The 17,823-nt window shown below is 36.3% G+C and overlaps 1 protein-coding gene across 2 annotated transcripts in view; it reads right to left on the reverse strand.

The window, feature by feature from the left end:
• LOC150093190 (guanine nucleotide exchange factor DBS-like) overlaps window positions 1-17,823 on the reverse strand; it is a 450,940-nt gene that overhangs the window by 366,395 nt on the left and 66,722 nt on the right. Inside the window, exon 1 of one of the 2 annotated variants that reach the window (XM_090413276.1) lies at window positions 11,801-12,088. The exons of the other annotated variant lie outside the window; for it this stretch is intronic. Within the exon in view, the coding sequence (XP_090269402.1) occupies window positions 11,801-11,813 (13 nt within the window). The 5' untranslated portion in view covers window positions 11,814-12,088. Of the gene's footprint in view, window positions 1-11,800; window positions 12,089-17,823 lie in introns of those variants that run through there. 2 annotated transcript variants of the gene reach the window in all.

Here is a 17,823-nt window from a genome sequence, read left to right on the forward strand (position 1 = left end):
GAAACTGGCGTAAACTAAAGCTGCGTTCCTTTCCGAGTTCAAAAAATAAAAAGATATCAGAGAATGAAATGGCTTTTAAAGAAAATTGAGACTAGGATTCAACACTTTTCATTACATAAAAAAAAAAAAATCAGCTACCGCCTTTTTATTCCCCGTATACGGGGAGTAGGCGAGGCCATTTAGCCCTATCTAACTTTTGGAGACTGAGTGGGCAGTTCAATCTCCACTGGTACCAATCAGAGATAGATGGCCCAAGGCTATCACTAATTAAGCGGTACTCAGTGAAGAGAGACGGCTCAAATGTGCCGCCATCTCGTGGTCCCTAACCCTAACACAATATATTTAATGTCTGAAATAATAAGGGTTCTACGGTCGATTTTCTTGAGTTTACAGGACGAAAAGCCCGAGTTTCCGGGAGGAAAAACCTGCTTGCCCGTGCCAGAGATCGACTAACTCGGGAACCGGTCGAAAAAAGGCTTAGAAAAATTTCCTCTAGTCGCCGACTAGACTCGAAACCAAGTCTTCCTTCGTGCGGCCAAGCGCGGTGGTTGGCAAACGCCACATCCACCGAGCTACACAGGCTCCACATTACATACAACTGAAGTAAAATTATTATACTTAATTGTCAAATTACAATGAATATTATTGTTCATAATGCAGAAATGCGATGAGTATAATGCAGGTATTTTCAAATATGAATAAACAAGCTGCCTGTTGAAATTAATAACAATTTATACATCATTTTATAGCCTGTGTAGCTCAGTGGAAGTAGCGTTTGCACTCCTCAGAGCTGGGCTGACCGAAGATTGACCTAGCGATCTAGACGCCTAATTGAGGAACTTCCCGGGTTAGTCGCTCTCTGGCACAAGTAAGCGGGTTTTTCGTCCCGTAAATTCAAAAAAAAAAAAAAAAAATGACCGTAGAACCCACACTATTTGAGAGAATTCAAAATATGGTGTTAGGGGCCTGGATGCCGCTTACAATGTGACAGTCTTGGGTTAGCCATCTCTGATTGGCTACCAGTGGAGATTGAACTGCCTGTTCAGTCTCCAAAATTTAGATAGGATTAAAACGGCCTCGTCCCCATATAAGGGAATAAATGGAGTTAGCTGATTTGATATGTGTATATATCATACCATAGCAGAATCCATACATATTGCTTATGGAGTGGTCTTCGATTTTTTAGCTATTCCACTGTATAGGTTTGCGATAATGATAGAGAAAATGGAGAGGACATATCGCAGATACGAATGTTTGAAAGTCCAGGCGATTTTTAACGCCAACACAATGGCAGTCCTTTCTTTTAATGCAGCCCAATCACTGACAATCTGCAGTGAGGCGTGTAATATAAGATTCTTCATGGCCTTGTGGAAATATCGTTTGTTTCATAATGCCAGAAGAAACACCATTACATTCTTGTGAACTTTTATCTAGGCCAGCCGGTTTCTAAGTTCTCGATCTTTGTGTGTGTGTGTGTGGGGGGGGGGGGCATGTAAGTTTCTCCTTCCTAGACACTCTTTAGTTGCAGGATTTTTAATCCAGCAATTCAGGAAAATCTACCCTCACACTATTTCAGACAATACGTCTGTAAGGTTTAGACTCACAAGAGAGTGACACTTATCTGTACTTACATGTACTCGCTCACTAAAAGGTCTTAAAAATCAGTTATAGGTGGCAACTAAAGGGCAGAGATCAGCTGCCATATTTCCAAAAGAGTAACGGGTAAAAGTGTCGCCCTCTGGGGAACAAAAAAGATGTTACTAGATTTATTTATGTACGGAGGTTCTTTAATTGCCTTAATCTGGTTGATTTTTTTTTTTTTTTGTCAATGTTTATTCATTTTATGGCAGTGGCATTTCGATTATGCAGGCTCTCGTTTTTTTTTTAATTATTAAGTTTTTTTAAATAAAACAAACAAAAACTGTCCTTTTCTCTCTCTCTTTTTACATGTATATCGATTTTGAAAATGCTGAATCTGGTTCGTTTTAGAGATAGTACACCAGAACAGTGAGCGTATTGGGGATGTAAAAGCAAAGCGCGAGAAGCAATCAAATGTCATTTGCTAGACCTGGCAGAACAGAAGTATGTTCCACCAGGTGTGGTTAATAACTAAAAGAAATTATTCTAGTTTAACATGCCTGTCGATAGTTGAACTTATCAAATACAAATGTGTTGCCTGATTTTGGAAGAAATCGCCAGAAAATATTTCTAATTTACAGTACGATTGTAAATATTCGCTGCAACTATTCAATAATATTTAATAAATAAATAAAAAAGAATGGTAAAATATACAGCACTGTTGGATCAAATAAGTTATTGTTATGGACCTAAACAATTCAAGCGAGTACAGCGAGCAAAGTCAAAAACTGATTACAAGCTTTCCTGTATAGCGGTACTGTGAGTTCAACAAAATGTAAACCTCCTGCATGCTATTTGCTCAGCTTTGTTGACTAGATACACAATTCCTTATCAGTCCTCAAAACGGATGTGCGGTATGAGATTCTTGGTGCAAGTCACTGAAAATTTAAACAATATCTGACAGAGTGGAATAAAGAGACTTGTTTTTCTTCAATAAATCTGATACCATTTTCCTCGAACTTTTATTTTAATTAGCCCTTTAAGATAAAGGACTCTTTCTCGCATAGGAGGAAAATGCTCCACACGACTGTTTGCATTTGTTCTTCTGTTGAAATACCATCTAACTTATTTCCGTTCTTTCTTTTCAAACTAAACTCGTGAGGTACGTTATAGCTGATATAAAACAGTATAACTTAGGATTAAGGATATAATTGATATCAGCTAACAAGTAAAAAAAAAATATATCATTGCGTTAGCAAACCGGAAGAAGAAACAAAGTACTTATAAGTAAGCCATATAAATAATTTTTATGTAGACTGATGAAATTTAAGCCGTGTGCACGCACAAGATTATTAATCCTGTTGAGATGCGGAGAATTCTAAATTTTACACAGTGAAAAGTTGGTATGCGTTCCGATTTGGATATAGCCCATACTTTTTGCCTCCCCCCCTAGAATCCAATGTCATCGTTACTCCTAGATAATCTGGATGTAAACTTATAGAAGTTAAGCTTCTTTTTTTTTTCTCTTCTATCCTGCACGCTAGCGTATATATGTTTACTTCAGAATTCTGGATGTACTAGCTGCTACTACAATCCAATCAGTTTATTCAGTGCATGAACAAATACCCTTTCCATAATAAATGATGTAAACTGAACTTGTCGGGCAACAAAGTATCAGGAAGCGAATGCACACTAATAGTTGTTTTGAATCATGCATTAAAGCGACAGACACTACAGGAAGGACAATGTTCATAAAAGAATCATGAAACGCAACAGTAAACAATATCGTCTGCTGGCACAGTGATCCAGTAAGTACCACATTCATCGATTTATTTATCGGTGAATATATGGGTGAAGCACGAAATGCAGTTTCAGGATGTTTCCGTTAAAATCACTCCAAATTATGCTTTAATTCTAGTTATGCTATAAAAGTCTAGTAAGCACGAAACTGAATGTTCTATTTTGAGTGTGGATTCTTTCTAATCCGATGCCATTTCAAATTTTGATTTCGTGAAGTGAATTCTGAGATACCTAAAATGTTTCAGTTTCTTGAAAATATTTCAGTTTTTGTTACTTCATTTGCGTTTTAAGAGCGCTTAAAGTACTGATTTCAGTCTTCATAAGCAGTAACGAAAGCGTTATGAGGAATTAATTGTAAAACGATTTGCGGAACGACCGAACAAACAGTCCTACACTTCCTCTGAAGTGTTTATGTAAACTCGTGCCACAGAGCCGTTCCCACTCAACCTCTACACACCTGGCACAACCCGCAAGTATACTCGTTTGGTCACGTGATTCTAGTATAGTGGTAAAAAACCACGTGATTCCGAGAGAAGCCAGCATTTTTTACGCGAATCAGTATGCTTACGTGTTTCATTAATTTTAAAACAATTTATACGCATAATTATCAACATTTCATCGATTCGCTTACAGCAACAGACGAATATTGTTAACAAGCTTACATAATGACCTAAGTATTTTGATAATTGTAATATAACTGAAAGTTTTATTACAATTATCCAAATGCACCAATGAAAGTTTGACCACTCAGTTTAAAGCTTACGATCCTCTGATGGCGGAGAAAATAAGTTTTTTTTTTTCCCACAAATTCCGCCTAATTTACATAAAAAAGCATACAAACGCATTTTCCGATAATTGAAATTGGACATAAGCGCCTACAAAGGCTTCAGCACCTCATTTTAAAGTGTGCGTTCTCCCTGATGGGAAAAGAAAAACAACTTTTCTCTCAGAAAGTCACCGTAATCTGTAAAAACGTTTTCCAATAACTGAAACTGCGACTTAACGAAAGCACCTAAGAATGAAGGTGTTCGACCACTTCATTCCCTGACGTCATAAAAAAAAACTCCTTCACGCCAGTATTTTGGGCTGAGTAGTTCGTTAACCGTTTTCGATAATGAGAATTGTGTAAATTAATTCTGTAATCACATGTCACCTTTTTATTTCGCTGAATATTTCAATTACTGCTAACCACAAAGATGGAAATATTTCAAAGTTAAATTACACCAAAAGAATTTTTACCATGGCAGCATTTAATGTCACTAATCCTTTATGTAATTTACGCACTAAAATGAAATACGAGAAATAAAATTAATGTGCAAAACAGATGTTATAAAGAACATTATTAAAAAAACAATGCGACTTGGTCTTTTACGTTTGTGTATATTCACACACAATGATTTTTATATACAATTTTTGATAAGACATAAGTTCATTGATGATCATTCTGAGCAGAGAAGGCAAACAACCCCCCCCCCCCGGCACGTCTCAGTATGTCACGAAATTTTACTGGATATAAAAGGTAAATTTAAAAAAAAATGCGCACGCATTGAGGGCAATTTACATACTTTATCACAACAATTAAGACGTCAGCCATGATTGAGCTTCTTACAGATCCAGAAAACAGCACAGACAATGTATTAAACTGTTAAAACTTCACATTTGTTGAGAAAAAAAAAAAAAAAAGCTTTTTTTTTTCTCTCACATGCGTGGTAAGCATCTTAGTCATACCCATTCCATGTCATCCGATAGCATAATTTTATAAAGACGTATGCAACGTTAATGGTAAAATGGAACCCTAGTGACCTGATTATGGTTTTAAAAAAAAATGAAAAGGCAATCACAGCTAGTACTTACCATTCACAGGATACAATAAGAAGAAACTATTTCGCAGTGAAAGATAAAACAGTTCGGCCAACATAAAAAGCAAATGTACTGTAATATGAACTGCGAGAAATATCTTTAAAAAAGCCGCACAAAAACACGTACACAAGGACGCACATGCCATCTAAGAGCACTTGATGTTTACCAGAAGACAGAAATTGCCTTTTCCCTTTAGTTTTCTTTCGTTAGCAGACGACTATACAGTTGTCAAAATCAAAACGTCACAAAAAGCCAATAAAAGAATTCGTGATGCACAAAACATGAATACTGGCATGTTGGAGCTCGCAAACTTTTTTTTTTTTTTTTTTTGCATTTTCATTTGCAGTTACATTTATGTGTCAATAACCCGCAAACTCGTTATTAATAATACCTCAAAGTGAGTACGAATTTTAGATTTGTTAGACGCAAAATCCGATTAAATAATTTCATCCAGTGTAGTAAAATAGTGGCTTTGGGGGAAAAAAAATCTATAGCAGAGTTCCCACCAGATTATCTAACTCATGACTAAACTCAGTATTAATACATATATGTTTACCTTTAGTGGGCGAGTGTGATAAAACAAAAAATAAAAACAGCCTAAATTAGCAATGGAATAAATATATCAACAACAGTACAATTGTTATTAATCTCTGAGTCAAGCTTTGCATAGTATCGTGTGATGCAATATGTATTGTGGCGTGTCTGAGGATTATATTCAATGACGTGAATAATTTCATTGAGGAGTGACGCATGTGCAATACGTATACTCGTTGGTGCAAACGATTTTAATCTCGTTGTCAGGATTAATAATCGCGCAGAGTGAGCGGTTTTTTTTTAATCACTTAAATAATATTTTTCTTTTTTAATATTGCGAAAGCGTCTTTCAATGTTATGTTGTCTATATATTGCCAAACTTGGTCGTAAATTCCATGATATTCCCTTCGGGAAAAACTTGTAATATGGTAGATAATTGGAACTAAATATACTAACGAGAATATGGAGTAGTTACAAGTGCTGACTGTTCTTAATCTTGCTAACCGGAACTGCCATTTCCGGTTTCTTCACCCGAGAAGAGACTGACATGGTGACATCTGATTCCTAACAGGAAAGAAAAACTTCAAAAGATACTACTGATGTATCTTACAGACCACCCAAAGACGCCAGCTTTGATACAATAAACTAAAGTAAATCCTACTCTATAAACCGAACACGATACTCTCCAAAGCCACATCAAACCTCCAAATAAGCACAGAGATGAAAATAATTTACCACCTGAAGATATTCGAGAGCCTCCGTAGCTCAATCGGTATAAACGAAGATCTAGTCTCTTTCGACGAACGGTGAGTTAACGGTCTCATACGGGGGTAGGGGGTTTTTTTCCACCAAGAAACTCGGGTTTTTCGTCCCCCAGAACAGACAAACCGGCCCTGTGAACACATGCATCTACAGACATAGGACACACCGGGATCATAGGGCTAACCACCTTATCCTCAGGACGAGTACGGTTTGGAAGAGCTAAGGACAGCTCAGTAACAGGTCGCTAGGCCTAATATGTAAAAAGGAAGGAGATATTCGAAATTATCTGTCACAGTGCGATTCGAATCCATCCACAGCCGGTCGATGGATGGATAGAGTAGACGCTATCCATTCAACAAGCCGAGTCGACATTACGTAACATTTAAATTTCTAAAATATTTTGCCGAGCTATTTAGGTTCCAGAGCATGAACTTGACTTGGCACAGAAATCACTTAAGTCATGTACCATATTTCGCGGACTGTTCGTTTGTATTTTGCAGTATTAGGAACTGACGATTTTAATGGCTCTAGACTCTTTTGCAGTCTTTTAAAACTTGAAGGGAGATTTTAATAAAAATAAAGATAGATTGATTCATTCAGTTGAAGAAAAACTGACAATATATCTCAATATACCGCCTTAAAAGTACAATATGAATATTACAAATAGGCTGACTCTGGAGAACCTATCAGGCGTTGTAGTGAGCGCTTCCTTTATGAATGGGACAGCAGAAAAGTGAAAAATGGAAGAAGAAAGAAAGTAAGAAGCATCCGGGTCTTATATCGGTTCTAAAAACATCCGTGACATGTTAAATAAATTTGTTGGGAAAAAAAAAAAATGCATAAGTTTAAACGTATTGTGGCAAAATGCACAAAACGATAAAATCTGCAAAATTGGGGGGGGGGGGGGACAGACAACTCTGAGGCAATGAAGGAGTTTTCACTTGTGAATATACCTATAAATAGGTTAGGAAATAAATGTACAACGTACCATTGCCGAGAAAGTCAATGAGAGATTACTATGTCCATTAAGCGATTAATATCCCAGTGGAGCGATTAAAATAAGTAAGGGATATTTGTTAGAAATAAAGGACGGCAAGATTAGTCCAAAAAAATGAGCGACGTCATATTCTAAACGAAACAATTTGTTGCTCAAAATCATCGGTGCCCGAGGGTAACTCCACTGCGTGCGCTATCACTCGAAACAGCGTAGTAACCAAATATATTTTGCTCTTCGTGCAAAGTGGTAGTTATTATTGTCCGATTTCAACTGAAAATAAATATAAAAAGAAAACTGCTCGGCAATTCTTCCTCAGAGTCTTAATATTTAAGTTTCGTCAAAATCGGTTCATTCTAAGAGTTGTTTCATGCTAATTGACTGCTTGCAAACGAATGAAAGAAGGTTATCCTCAACCTCTAATGTATACTGGTAACAACAAACTACTGGTTGAAGGCTTCATTACACGAAATTAGGGAGTTAAAACGCCAAAGGATAAAAGACGCATTTGTGCAAAATGGCTATGAGAGGAACATTAAAATACTGATTCGTGCGATATACATTCCACCGTAGGAAACAACATAAAAAACAATCCGATTCAGCAAACTCAATTTCTCGACAATTTTCCCACGAAGTATTAAATATTGTTTCAGCAAAATCCGTTAGACCTACGATAATGTGCTGCTCACTTGTAGGAAAAAAAAAAAACGATAATACGCGACCAAATTGATACGCCGTTTCACACCGTTTATAGCATTTCATTAACGCCGTCTTCATCAAATACTTTTCAGTCGTGTATACAGATTTGAAGACGGCAGTCAGTGAAGTGCTATAAACGCGGAAGGAAGAAAGGATATCCTTCTTAACGATAACTTGAGTGCGATCAGCATAGATGATTGACCTACAAATTGATCTGCTTTGAAGGGGAAAGATTTTTAAATAAGATGAATACATATTAAGATTCTACAATATGTCAGAAATAGACAAGATTGGGTCGATGAAGGAAGGAAGGAATCTATATGGAGGTCCTGTTTCAGTAAACTAGTTACTATAATGAGGTAACCACGTCTAAAAATATCGCAGTTTATAGATAGAGACTGCGATATTTTAAATTGTTTAAAAGCACCCTGACAGGAAGGATTATTATATAAATTGTGGAAAATGGCTTTGTGATTGGTTGGTGGATAGAAGACTGGTGAAGCCGTGTCTCAAAGGTGGTGATTTGGTTAAAATTACGCCAGAAGTAACTTAAAGCGCGTCTTTACTGGTTTGCGGGAGGAGAACAACCCTGCCATATCCGTAAGAGACTGGTTAACTCACTTTCACTGAAAAGCCATTATAAACTTCTCGCATTCTAAATGGGATTCGAATCCAGGTATTTCCGAAAAGAAAATGACGCGATTTCCCCTAACTTTCATTAAGGAGGTTTCAGAGGAGAGCGCCAATGTGTCCTGCAGGGCTATGTTTATTTAATCTGCTACAGTTTAACTTGTATTAAGTGCTATGAATCATGGTTTGTAGGATGATACCCAAATGTTTGCAGACGACGCACAGTTAGAAGAAACTGTTTAAAATGATATTATAAAAGTAGCGGATCTTCAGAGTGTTTGAAGAACTAGCAAACCAGGCATATTAGTTTTGATATGCTGTAGGGGGGAAAATGCAAATGGAAAGTGGGCTGTAGAAATTGGAGTAGAGGTATCGTGGAACAGTGTTGTGGATGGGGAGTTGAAGTTTAGCAAAATTGGTGAAGGCAGACTACTACAATAGTAAGAAGATATTTGAATAAGAGAAATAAAGTTATTATTCCTTTTGTATAAGGCTTTGATTAGACCGCATCTGGATATTGATGTACACTGCATCTGTATTTCGAAGTGATATGGAAAGATTCGGATGTTAACTGGACTTACGGCTGAAGCAAATAGGTTAGTGCAGTGATGGCGAACCATTTTATATGCGCGTGACAAAAATTTACAAATCGAGTTGTTGACGTGCAAGGCACTTTTTAATAGGGAAAAAATAATATAAAATTAATCTAATTTAATTTATTTATTTATAAATTCATAATATTTTATAAATATTTATAATTTTATAGAAAATATTTTATTTTATTCATAATATTTATGTTATTCAGTGTAAAATTGATTATTGTATTATTAACTTGATTTTCATTATGTTGATTTGAAAGAAAAAAAACAGTAGTGAGAAAAATATTTATGCATTATAACTCACCATCGAAGTTAGCTGAGCCAGGGAAAAAACATCAGAAGCAGATATCAACTTGTCGGCGAAACGCTTACCATATTTACTCGAAAATAACTCGCCCTCGCGTATAACTGGCACCCCTGATTTTACTTTACGAAAAAATACATTAAAAAGTGTTGCATATCCTTCACACACGAAAAATGTTTAAACATGTTCAAGTCGAGGCGATAGTGACTCGCTCACTGCAGTTAACAACACACCCTCCCCAATAACCATTATACTGCAGATGCAAGAAAAACAAGTAGTTTTATTGAATCCCTGTTGGAGGCTTTTGCAGTCTGTAATATATTCCTCAACAAATAGTGCAATTAGAGACAATAAAATCTGCGCTAACTAATGAATCACATCTTCCCTCTCACAGAAACTACATTGTATAGACTCGACAAAAACCACATGTTGCACCGGAAACACAGTATCTTACTGTGTTTCCGGTGCAACTTTTGTCCAATTTTTCAATTACATGAAATAGGTGTTTCTTTTATTGCATTTGAAATTCTCGATGTCATTATGACAGATCACAAAGGCTAACTTCAAATAAAATTCTACCTCGAATTGAAATATGCCATGTAATCCATGTGTGAGTTCCTGTGCCAACTCAAACGCAAATAAGCAACAACAAAATTCAACCAAAGGTTGAAACTTTGTGTGAGTTGAGCCCACCGATAAAGAGAAGTTTCGTCAGAACGATAAACGACACCCCCTGTCGTGAATGTGTTAAAACTAAGAAATGTATAGTGAATGTTATGACAGTTTCACATGTTATGGAATTCGGTTGAAGAGAATTAGTATTTCAATTCAACAATTGTAGGTTGCCTTTGTCTTTGGGTTGCGAGACCTTTTGTTAATACCGCACCAATCATATGCACATCTTCATAACTGCTCTCTGGTGTAAAACAAAATTTAACTCGTACGTATTGTAACAATTAAAAAAAAAAAAGATTGAATAATTTATAAGCGTATGAAAAGGGCCTGTAAATCGTTGACATCCCAACAAAATTCTTGGACGTGCCACCTCTGGCACGCGCGCCATCTATAGGTTAGTGCATTTTATTTGCAAACTGCATCATGTTCTGGGAGGTTCAAAAGGTAATAAACATAATGGCTGAGGTCCTAAATGTAATGAAATCTGCAGAGCCTGTACGGAGTGGGGGGGGGGCAGACAAAGTGTTTAAACGAGATATAGATATCCGGCATATTGTTCAAAGAGGCTGACCTGGGGAAAGGAGTTCCATGAATACGGATAAAGGTGTTGTAAATAAGGAAATGAGTAGGGAATGATTTCTTTTTTTTTTTTTCACGTGTACATTAGTAGCATAATTGCACAATGCACGCACTAGGTAAGCATCCAGTTTTGAAAGACTGCATTTTTTTTTCTTTATTGTACTTCCTTGTTTACCTGTACAACTAGCGAATTTTGGGAAGTATTCATAAACAATAATCGCCAAGAATTTAAACAGTGCTGTGATATTCTAACCATCCGCTGAATTTCCTTGGTAGAAAGTTCCGTTTTTTTCACATTAACCTAGTCAATCCGCTGTGATATAACTTATCAATGATATCAATATTGCATTCCACTTCAAAAAACAAAACAAGCTAAGGCAACCGAAAGTTAAAGTAAAAGGATTTATTACCATTTCGCTCGTATTTTCTGATTCAAGTTGTTAAATGTGGCTTGCGGACTTCGTATTCAAATAACACTACCGGTACAGTGTAGGCGTCATCTCATATTATACCGACACATTACAACATCGCTATCTACTCTCATACAAAAATCTCGGCGCTATGTGCAAGCAGCGTATAACGTAAACATACCCTAAATGCTACTTTCCCTGATAACCAAGTTCTTCAGAACTAACCCAACGATGCCTTTCCTTATCTACTTAAATACACAATTCTGTTATCTAAAGTTGAAAGTAACTTTATATACCATCATAACTTAAAATCAAAATAACACCTTGAAAAAAATATTAATATTCGACTATTAATGCCGATATATCCAAAACATACCTGCAACTATCATCTTTGAAAACACAAAACCGGACGAACTATCATGCCTTGTAGAAACCAGGAAGAGCAGCTTGTAAAACAAGATACTTTCGAAGGAAATTCTCCTCACTTAAACAACAGTAATCGCCGAGCACATCACCACTTCTTTGTACTTCATCTTTTTACAAATATAGCCTCTTCAAAATCAAAACATCCTTCGCAGACTTTCACCGTCAACTTCTAATTGGATTATTATTATTATTATTATGCATACACTTCCATTATTAGTTGCAGACGATAGCACCTACAGGCTACAGAGCCTTTGCTTACTTTAACACGTTTTCTAAACGTCACACTGACATGTCACGTGGCAGACTCCAACGGCCAGTCGTTCTGGCCAGCTGCCAAGACGAGTCGAAACAGACGCCGGTGTAGGGGTGTTACGTTTTTAATCCGTGCTCTAGTTGATATTGCAATAAGTAAAGTATGGCAATACAATTAGCGTCAGTGGGTCGCTACAATAAAACATTTATTTGAAGCCACTTTATCTCTGATAATTTCATACAAAAAAAAAAAAAATCTTGGTGTTTGAATGGAACAGGAAAAATAAAAAAAAAATCGTATTATGTTAGCAATGAAGGAGATGAAACAAGGCATTAACTATTAATGACGGCCATGACACAAACTTCGTGTAATGGATATGTAGGCGGTAATTTCAGTTCTGACGACTGTATGATTATTCTGTCTTTTTTACCATTGGAAATGCATAAACTCCGTTTTCATTTTTACGCGTAATTTAGAGCCATACTCTGTTTGGTTAAGTAAAAGGATAAATCTTAAAAACTGGCATTTAAGCGCTGGAATATTTTACAAAGAAATCAATTATTTCATTTATAGCTTGACATACAAAAATAAGAAAGAAATGAGAAGTACGGAATCAAATTTTCAAATGTGGTTTCCTAATACGTGAAGTTTAAATATGAATAGTTATGTTAGATCCTTGTTAGAATAGTTAAAAAAAAAAAAAAAAAAATTCATGTTCGATAATGGTGGTGGGTGGGGGGATAATTCTCCTGAATGTGAATATCGTAAAAAAATTGCAATTATAATCCAAGTTACACTTTTCCCAAGGATACACGATCTACCAGATATCCGGAAATTCTCAGGATATCTGACAGATATCCTCAAACAGTGGCAGGTCTAGGACCGATGAGGACAAATATTTCCTCGTTTTCATGGGACAGTTGTACTGCTGAACAATCTTATTGTTGGGTCTTCTGCAAAGAGGCCGATTCAATCTACGGGACCAATATTATTGTTCATGTTAAAACGAGTTTTATTTATTCATATTTAAGTGATTATATTACATAAAATCTTATACTTTATCACAATTTCCAAAATTAATTTCAGCATTGTAATCATGGTTTTCAGTGATGAAACACACGACGTTTTATCAGCATATTAACAAATATTCCTAGCAAGGTAGATAGGACCGAACCTATCCACCAAAATACAATACGCCCCTCCCAGAAACAACTGTTTTCCAGAAGGCCGATGCCTTGTGCTTCAACTTCGGTTAGATGTCTTCTTGGTCCTCAATTCATTAAAGTTGGCGATGTCCAGGAATATTATAAATGGGACGACCACATTTTATTATTTCCACCAATAATTTACAAAATGATGGATAATTCTCCACACACACACACACACACAGAGGACCATCTTTGCATGTGAAGCCTGGACCCAGAACTTGGACGTCCCAAAAATATTTGTTTAATTTATTATAACGAGAACAGTTCAAAAAGCCGTTGATAGTAGGTCTTCAAAAATGATGACGAGCACACAGACTACAGTAATATTGAAAATCACGGTATCCTTCAATAGGATACCCTGATGGTCCAGGTGGAGTACAGTTGGAAGAACAATCCGTTTTGAATGGAAAGATGAATATTTGAATAAGCTTTTATAATTCCAAAGAGTGAGTGAGATCTCAGGAAGGAAAAGAAACTTTCTTCTCAGAAAATCAGACTTTTCCTCTCAAAATAGATAAATCTATCCGAGATCACAAGCTACTAACTACAACATGACCACTTAATTTGAAGATCCCAAATGCAGAGGAGACATATTAAATAAATATAAACCATTAATAGAAGTTCCATCATCATTTCATTACTTCAATGTAAGACCTCAAAACTCCGGGAGGGGGGGGGGGGCTATTTACGGAACTAATTAAATGGAAATTGGTGTACAAATAATTAATTTGCCTGTTTCTTTTTTGGTAAAAATTAATTCTTTCATTCAAATCTGAATAAGATATGAGTTCCTCTATAGCTCGGAGATCCCTTTGCAACATGATCCTGATAACTCCCTTTTATTCTAGTCTGCATTTAAAACGCTGGTGTGTCACGACCATTGAACAACCCATCTTCTTGAATACACTTTAATTGCTAGCCTTGAAACAGAACGGACTCAGTTGGGCACTTCACACTGCGTGCTGTGATAACAGAAAGGAACAAGATATAATTCTGTATTTCTACATGATTAATCACAAAAAATAAATAAAAAACAGTTCGTTGTGAGCTATAGTTCAGTCAGTACAGACAATGCTCTTTGGTTGGAAAGACTCTCATTCTAATGTAATCAAAAGTACACTCCATGATCGTGCGATCTAGGTCAGGAGAATTGCTTTCTGAATACACCAGGTTAAGTTCTATGATCTGAAGACTATCTTTCGCATTCTACTGTACATATTGGTCCTTTTATAAATTGATGAAAGAAGTTATGTTAGGTAATTGAGCATGCAGGCTGCATGCTCGCACAAGTTCGCTAATGGAGGCAATTTTTCTTGAGCTTAGCGTGTAAGATAGCTGGTAGTAACGTTGACTGTTTACTGTTACAGTTGAAATACGGAAACGCTCTTTAAAAATAAAAATAAAAAAAAGATTGCAAATACTTTATTAATAATAATTATGCACATTCGCTCATTGCTATAATCAAGATACACTTCGGTAGCTAGAAGAAGTTTGAAAAGGGATTTTGTGTATAATCTAAGTTTTGTTAGTGACTGTATAAAATTATTTTTAAAGTTAATATTCCCATTTATGATTTTGGAGACCTGGGTTCCATCTTTATAATATAAAGATGAAAAAAAAAAAAAAGTCATCAAACCACTTCAAATGTCGCTGTTTTCGCTGGGATTATTATACACCCAAATCGCGTAGACAAACTTTTCGAAATTCTCATTCTGGCTCCACATAATCCACAGTATATAAACGGCTTTGGGTTAGGACAACCGGCACTTTTATATAACAACACCATTCATAGTTTGAATGGCGTCACTATACAAGAATGTTACAACAAAACGCACTTTTTTTTTTTTTTAACGATTGTAATACGATAGTTCTCTTCCTTGTAATAAATTATATCGAGCTCGCATACTTTCGGCAGAATAACGAGAAGAATAGGGGGAAGAAACCTCAAGAACACTCTGCTATTGTTAGATGAAACATGAACCAATAGTTCACTTTTCCAAAGTTTCCATTTGTGCTTTTACGCACGCCAACTGTGCAGAGGCCAACGCGCTAAGAGTTCGCTTAAACACGCCAACTAGGTATAAAGAATCAGAAGCTCACTTACACATTAAAGCTGTTGCTATGCAACCGTTCATTTTTTCTGCTGACAGATTATGATATCAGTAAATTAACAATATGTTTAAATCTTTTGGTTTCTAAGAACTACTTAATGTGCATGTTTCTAGTTTATTTTTGTTGTTTGTAGTGGCGTGAATGTTTTTTTTTTTTTCGTTCAAAAGTATTGCTTCTGGAAGTTACTAAAAAATAACTAAAAGTAACTAAACAGTAATTTCGGAATTTTCTTCACTTCTAGGGAAGGGAAAAAAAAAAGAAAAAAAGGAAAACAAAGTTGCTTATATTATATAAGAGGAATGAAACGCTCTGTTTGTCTTCTATAAACAGCGCACATCCGACCAGATACATCTTCGGTCTCCTTATCAATCGTAAAGAAAATTCTTGAACCAAATCCCTTCATATAATAAATTTAAATCTATCCGTGACAACGCTATCAACCCTAGAATTCTACCCTTGCACTGCAACGTTGGGGGAGGGGGGGGAGCAAGAAATCAAGCTTCGTGAATGTAGTCGAGGGCCAAATCTCAAGTTTGAAATGTTGAGTAATAATTAAATCAAAGAATTTTTTAAAGGAAGAAAAATTAGATGAAGATATATAAAACAGTTGGGATAAATATAAACCAAATTCTACTGAAAGAACAGTGCACGCTTCTTCTTTTTTTTTCCTTATATCGAGTTCGTTTCGGATTTTGATAAGAGAAGTAATCCAAACGTTTATTCCCTGGATCTATGGAGAGGTAAGAAGGGATTAGACCAGTACATTAAAAATTAAAAAAAAATGCGCGTCGAGAATATTAGCCAACTTATACAAAATTACAGCTTTATATATTTTGAATCTACTGGTATTCAGCATTTAAGTGAAATGGATCCTGCAAGATCTCTACTATGCAGTATTTACACACACACACGCACGTAAGGTGACTAGTTGTGTAGCCATGCGGAAGAAATCCGAATATTTATACAGTTCTTCAATGAGATATGGCGGTGAAGATATAACTCAACATTCTCACCGATAACTGAGTTGTGTGAAAACATGTGTAACGTGGATATGAAATAGCGTAGTGTATCGCGCTCATAACCAATCTTATTCAACAAGTTAGTGTGTTTCATTAGGTATTACTCTTTGCATATATTCATCCCGAGTTACCGAATTAACGTTGAATAGTCAATTCTCCAAAAACAGATTGATTTTCAATCTTCCCAATGGGAAATTCCCTTTAGCAAGCTGAGCTGAGTTATTATGTTATCAACCTACCAACCATTGTGAATTTTGGTTCTAAAAGATTTCCACTGCGTACATGCATGCAGTTTTTAAAATACTCCGGTATATGAAGTAAATGTGGTATGTTTGGTTTGGCATAAAAAATTGTTAATAACGTGTGTTTTGCGACATAACTCGTGACCTACGGAATACGAGCCTAGGTCGCGAGTTATGCGGCAAGATACCTCTTGCAATTACACTACAGATACCTCTGTAGTGCAATTGCATATCTGATGCATTAAGTACTGGTGGCTCGGGATATAAACGAAACTAGAGTGTGCATCTTCATTTGCACTCAAAATACCAGGAACTCGGCGAGTCCAAAGGTTGGATCACATACTCCTTAAGTTTAAAGCTTAAGCACTGCTGAAATTAGAAATCCACTGCAGAGGATGGACTGGAGCAGCAGAGGGGCATCTTGGACTAATTTCACAATTTAATATTTTCATCCGATAGAATATTTGACCAAGTTGTCTCCCAACAGCTCAGCCGACGCTTCCAACACGACTGGATTATCCAACTGTGAAAGGTGACGGTGGTGCAAACAGTTAGTAATGGAATACTGGTTTCTGTCTGTGAATGGTGGGTCACAATGTGACGTCAGAAGTACTCGTATTATGTGAAATACTGCCATTTCACGGATTGGTGGAAAACGTGCTATATATTGCATTGAGGTAGAAGTGTCTACTAAGTATGCAAGCATATTTTATTTGTCTCTTTTGCTAGTTAAGAAGCCTGATAATGTTCCTTGCGTTCTCGATGGGATGGAATGGCATTCAAACTAACTCAGGTTTTCCCAGCAGAAGAGGTAATGTCGCAGCTGTGCTATGGAAACGCTGCATGCTTGCGTCAAATAAATGGCGAAGAAGTGTCTTATAGCGCCACATGAAATAATACTAGCCGGTCATTGCACGAACCCGAGAGTAAATAAAACCTACACCATTTTTTTTTTTTTTTTATATATATGTGCACCATGACTGTAAAGTTCAGACTTAGTTTAAAAATTTAGCGCTACAGCCAAAGTTATATATTTAGTAAGCCAACAGGGACTCTTCTCAAGATACCGTTTATTCCCCCCTCCGTCATAAAAAATGAAACAAATTCCTTTTTTTTTTTTTTTCAGAACAGCTTCCACC

Source organism: Typopeltis vanoorti, chromosome 24 (assembly GCF_054136105.1).
Source record: "Typopeltis vanoorti isolate ZY-2024b chromosome 24, IOZ_Tvanoo_1.0, whole genome shotgun sequence".
Lineage (NCBI taxonomy): Eukaryota > Metazoa > Arthropoda > Arachnida > Uropygi > Thelyphonidae > Typopeltis > Typopeltis vanoorti.